Genomic DNA, 6000 nt, shown 5'->3' with positions numbered 1-6000 from the left:
CTCTCTCCTGCCCCCAGACTCGCTCCCAGAGCCTGCACCCCAGCCCTCCGCACTCCCTCCCAGAGTCTGCACCCCTCACCCCTCCTGCACCCACACCCCTTGCCCTAGCCAAGAGCCAGCACTCAAACTCTATCCCAGAGCCTGCATCCCTCACCCCCTCCTGCACCCCCACCCCCTGCCACAGCCCAGCGCCTGCACCCAGCACCCAAACTCCATCCCAGAATCTGCACCCCAGACCCCCTCCTCCACCCAAACTCCCTCTCAGAGTCCAACCTCTCACCCATCCTTCACCCCACTCTCCTGCCCCAGCCCAGGACCTGCACCACAGACCTCCTGCCCCCACCCAAACTCCCTCCCAGAGCCTTAGGCAGGTGGGGGGTGGAGTTTGGGGGGGCAGAGCTTGGGGGGCGGGTTCGGGGTACCACCAACATTTCTACAAACCAGCCACCCCTGTACATGGTGATGGAGAAGAAAAGGGAGAGTCTTGTTATTTTCCTGAGCTGCAATATATGTCCTGCAGCATAATATGTAAAACCAGTCTCTATCTACCTTCTATTTCTCGTTCCATGACCATTTCTCATTGGCCTTCCCTCGGCAGTGTATATCTACACAAGAAATGTCCAACAGAACTACCCTGACTGAGTTCTTTCTCATGGGATTCTCTGATGTGCGGGAACAGCAGATCTTACATTTCCTGATGTTTCTAGTGATTTATCTGGCAGCCCTGGTGGGGAATCTTCTCATCATCACAGTTGTAGCCCTCGACCAGCATCTTCACACCCCCATGTACTTTTTCCTGGGCAACTTATCCTTCCTAGACCTCTGCTACATCTCAGTCACCATCCCCAAGTCCATGGCTGACTCCCTAACCAACAACAGACTCATTTCTTTCTCTGGATGTGTCACCCAAGTCTTTTTGATTGTAACTTTTGCAGTAGCAGAGCTGGCCTTTCTCACGGTGATGGCATATGACCGCTACACTGCAATCTGCCACCCTCTGCATTACAGGGTGACTATGAACAGAGGAGCATGTGCCCAGATTGCAGCTGGCTCATGGATTAGCAGCATGATCTGCTCTGTATTACACACAGCTAATACTTTTAGGTTACATTTCTGTGGATCCAATGTTATCGCTCAGTTTTTCTGTGATATCCCACAGTTGCTAGAGATCTCTTGCTCTGATACACATGCTAATGAAATAGTCATGATTGCCCTTGGATCGCTTGTAGATGTGGTCTGCTTTGTATTGATAATTGTGTCCTACATTCACATCTTCTCCACGGTGATGAGAATCCCCTCTGAGCAGGGCAGGTACAAAGCCTTCTCCACCTGCATCCCTCACCTGGTTGTTTTTTGTTTATTTATCAGTACAGCATCATTTACGTACATGAGGCCCAGGTCAATGTCTTCAAAATCTCTGAACCTGACGGCTGCTGTGTTGTATTGTGTGGTGCCACCACTAATGAATCCAATCATTTACAGTCTAAGAAACAAAGAGATAAAACGTTCTCTGTGGAAAATGATAGGGAGGATATTTTTTTCCAACAAAAACAAATTCCTCACACTGAACTCTTAGTGTCTGACTGGAATAAAGTATTCCCATGCTCTACCTTATGTAATGGTCCAGGCTGACTTTGTATGAGGACCAGCCTATGTTCATGTTAGGGTTAGAACTTGATGTTTTGCATTTTCTGATTTTGGCTGAAAGATTTTAAAATTTGAAAGAAATATGGGGAAATATATTTAAAGCATCTAAGTGTCCCAGAAGCCAAAGTCCCATTTTCAAGTAAGACTCAGCCACTTCTGAAAATTTTACTCTTGGGTGCTCAAATCCTGATGAGTTTTTGATAGAATGTGTGAGTCTAATTATCTTTTGGCACCTTTGAAGAGCTAATTGAAATTTTTCCATTTCCTATTTTGGAATATCCACTTAAAAAGAACTTTTTTTTTAATGTTAAAATGTCATTTCCAAATAAAAACAATGATTTTTTTTTCATTTCAAAATGCTAATTCCAATATTTAAAAAAAAAATGAAATGTTTTAAATGGGCATTTTGACTTAAAATGTTATTTTAATATCATTTTACGTCAAACTGATAATTCATAATGATTATTTTCAGTGCTGTTTTGTAGCCGTGTTGGTCCCAGGATATGAGAGAGACAATGTGGGTCAGGTAGTACCTTTTATTGTACCAACTTCTGTTGGTGGAAGAGACAAGTTTCCGAGCAACCTGAAGAAGAACTGTGTAGCTTGAAAGCTTGTCTTTTGCACCAACAGAAATTGGTCTAATTCATAATGACATTTTTCATTTGCAGTTAACATTTCTAAATGAAAGAATTTTCATTGGAATGTCAAAGCATTGCATTCTGGTTAAAAAAAATAAGCGTTTTTGGTTTTGACATTTCCCAATCAAGTTTTTGAGAACTTTTCATTCTGTGAAAATGTTTGATATTTTTACTCTTCAACACTATCTAAGATGAAAACAAATATCAAAATGCCAGAATTTCTCACAGAAGTTTCTGATTTCCAACCAGCTGTAAACCCCAGGCTTTTACACTAACAACATTCTCACTTTGACTTTACAAGGAGCAGGCTGCTGACCTGAAAGACTGGGGAGGGAAAAGGGGCCTTTGGGGAGAACCTGGCTTTGCCCTGCAGATGGCCTTATTTACCACCCAGCTCCATCTCCTCGTCACCCTCCATATGGGAGGTAGAGGCACTTCCATCCATTTCCCCATTCTGTCCATTGAGCAATGAGTCCCTTTTGACTAGGGCTGGGCAGAAAATATGTTTTTTTCTGTAAAAAAATTTGACTTTATTACAAACAACCCCTCCCTCCAACTTTCAGCTGAAAATGTAAATTTCTATTTGGAAATACCACTGCCGTGTCTCATGGGAGTTGCAGTTCATGTGCTTCAAACCCCTGTTCTCCTCTTTGGACAGGCTCTCTGGCTGGACAACACCTGTAACATAGGATTCCTTCTTCCTGAGCCACTGTGGTGCATCATGAGAGTTCCATGGCTACAAGAGTGGCGGGCGGAGGGGTCTTGCAGGGGAGAGGGGTGAATGAGAGGAGGGACGCACATAGCGAGCAGGGACCTCCGGAGAAGGGGAGTGGAGGGGAGGGGAGGATCACTGCAGCCAGGCAGCGGCTGGCAGTGGGGCTTCCGGGAAGAGGCCGAGCAGAGACAGGGAGAGGCCCACCATGGCCCAGGTGTCCGGTGGCAGGTAGTCGGCGGCTGCACCAGAGGAGACTTAGCCTTCCCTGGTCTATTTTACCCGCTGCCCATGGGGACATGGAATGGGAAGAGATTGTGCCTGATAAAGTGTCCTGAGGAATGATGACATGTTCTGATATAAACCTCTGCTGGGCAACAGAGGAGATGAGGAGTAAAATGTTGAAAACTGCCTAAAAGACAAATGTTAAAACTATTTAGGCCTTAATATTCAGATAGGTGCCTAGTGGGATTCTCAAATGTGCCTAACTCCCATTGATTTCATGATTTCCACCCATATGAGCTGTCACTAACGATCTCCAACTGGGCAGTCTTCTGAAGGACCAATAGGCCAGCTCCGACCTATGATGCCCATCTGGACAGTGCAAAGGAGAGTTCATTCTCCAGAACACATTCATGACCTGCATCTCCACAGAGATTGTGCCAACCAGCATGGGGACATTGTCTGCCCATCCAGCTAGGGGTGAGTTTTGTAGTGATAGGGCAAATCCAGGACCTCAGATCCCAAAGTTCCTCTCTTGAACTTTGAGGAATCTGGGATCCCAACATGGTTTAAAGTCTTGGTTTGGGTCCATCTCTGCTTTTCTGTCATGTGGGAACATTCCTGTTAACGGGAATGCTTCTTTCAGCCTGAGTAAGCCTAAATGCTATATCCCAGCAGTGTCCCAGTCTTGTTCCCACTGGAGTCCATAGGCTCTCCAAGTCTTCTCGGGAGAGCTGGTTGGGAATTTTCCCCTGGAATGATTTTCCAATGTAAAATTCTCGCTCACAAAATCAAAAAATTCCATAAGATTATTGTGGTGTTCAATGATCCCTCTGTGCTGAAGGAGCTTGCAAGAGCTCAATGCATAGGAAAAAATGTGTGTCTTCTCTGCATGAATGGGGTTAGCACCTAGGGATTCCTGCCTCCAGCCACTGAGTTCAGCCCACTCGGCCTTGCTGCTTTTGCATCTTGGCTCTCCCTTTAGTTTGCCGATACTGCAGAAACGCACATGGCAGGGAATCCTTGTTCTGAGCTGGGCAGGGCTCCAGGGGGTGAGTCTCGGAAGCCCTCAGAGAACAGATGTTGTCCCATCTTCTTCTCCCTGGCAGTGAAATGCAAAGTCAGCTGCACACAGCCCTGCTGCAGAGACCAATGTGTCAGAGTGTCCCCTTGTCCCGTGGTTAAGCCACCCAGCTAAAGGGTGGCAGAGCCCTGTTCCAATCTCGTCTCCTCATCAGGCAGAGGGGAATTGAACTGGGCTGTTCCACATCCCAGGGAGTGCCCTAATCACTGGATAAAGGCGAAAAGGGAGGTTTCCCCTGGCCTGATTCCTTCTGGCAGGAAATGGCTTAGGGACCTAAGCCAGCTGACTCCAGGAGAGGGATTCCCAGCTGTGGATCTCAAACAGAGATAAGGGCATCCCTGCAGCCTGGACTTAGGTTGTGAGGTGCCTTAGAAGGGCAGGGATTAGCACACACCTGTCTTGTCAGCATCTCCTGTTGGCTAGTTTAGGCATCTCTCTGCCTAGCATGCTCGCTTTTGTGGGTCCTATTCTTAGGGGCCTGTCTCTCCCAGTTCATTGTGTGAGCCAGGGGTCCTAACTCAGGCTTTTTGGATCCCATTATTCCTCAGTGATTTTCTAGGCACCTGAAAGTTAGTCGCTGTGATGCTCAGCATTGCAGCTTGTGAGTCCCCTTATAGATCTGGGGCTGCACTCCTCTCTCATCCCTTAGTAGGCTCCCCCCGGTCACGTCCCCCTGCCTTGCCCACACTGTATATATTAACTATATAACTCAGGACTTGATCATGCTCCCATTCAAACTAATGGGACTTATGCCATTCACTTATTTTATTTGGGGCATGAGAAGACAATAGACCCCTTTCTAGTGTGTGATCTGACCCATCTTCGAAATCACAGGGGCAGGAGAGAACCTGCTATTGTCCCGCACCAAAGATGTGAGGGGTTCACAGTCCAGGCTATGCAGTGGCCACACTGACTCCACGGGCAGGAGGAGGAGAAATGGCCCCATGGGCAGAAGGTGGCAGCAGCACTGTCTTCGGTTTGGGGGAAGGGTGGGCTTGGGTTTGAAAATGTCTCGACCGGGTTGGGTCTGGTGGGTTTGGGTCGGGTCCTGGTCAGGACTAAAAATCAGCCCTGAGCACACTTCTAGTCCAATCACCATTACATGCCTATCTTGGAGCCAATCATCTAGACAGCATGTGTTCCATTATGCCCTAATACACCTCCCAATCTCCAGAGGACAAAAGGTCACAGCAGCTTTGGCCAGTGGAGACAATAATACTTATTTTCCCCTTTGCGGTTGGAACATTCTATGCTTCAGCAAGACTCACTCCTTTGGTTTTGATTATAATTTCCTAACTTGTTAGTCACATAGTGCAGCCAATCATAAAGCACAAAACAGCTTCAAAAATAGGTCATGACTTTTAGATACATTTTCCACTGTATAAGCCATGTAAAATCTACTTGCTAACAATTCTTTATTGTCTCTCTTATCCTAACATCGCAAAGATTCATGGGAGTCTTGTTTGTCAATTGATTAGCACAGCCATGAGAAATGCTTAGCCTTTAGGTCCATGTGGCAATATTTCCCCCATTTGCCCTTATCTGATTAACCTCCATTGGAAACATTCATATATGTAGCTGCAGATAGTGCTTCAAGAGGGGATTTATAGTTGTGCATTAAAAACTGTAAGTGACAAAACAGAACTAATACAACTAATATCATTAATTGAAAAACCTTAAATCCTGCCTCTAACCTC

The 6000-nt window shown here is 46.3% G+C and overlaps 1 protein-coding gene across 1 annotated transcript; it reads left to right on the top strand.

Moving 5' to 3' along the window:
- The first annotated feature begins 616 nt into the window (after nt 1-616).
- On the top strand, nt 617-1576 carry LOC101945170 (olfactory receptor 14A16-like). The gene has a single exon (XM_005312398.2). The coding sequence runs from the start codon at nt 617-619 to the stop codon at nt 1574-1576; it is 960 nt and encodes a 319-aa protein (XP_005312455.2).
- The last annotated feature ends 4424 nt before the right edge of the window (nt 1577-6000 follow it).

The sequence above is a fragment of the Chrysemys picta genome, chromosome 12 (assembly GCF_011386835.1).
Source record: "Chrysemys picta bellii isolate R12L10 chromosome 12, ASM1138683v2, whole genome shotgun sequence".
Taxonomy (NCBI): Eukaryota; Metazoa; Chordata; order Testudines; family Emydidae; genus Chrysemys; species Chrysemys picta.
This window is presented reverse-complemented; position numbering and strand designations above follow the sequence as displayed.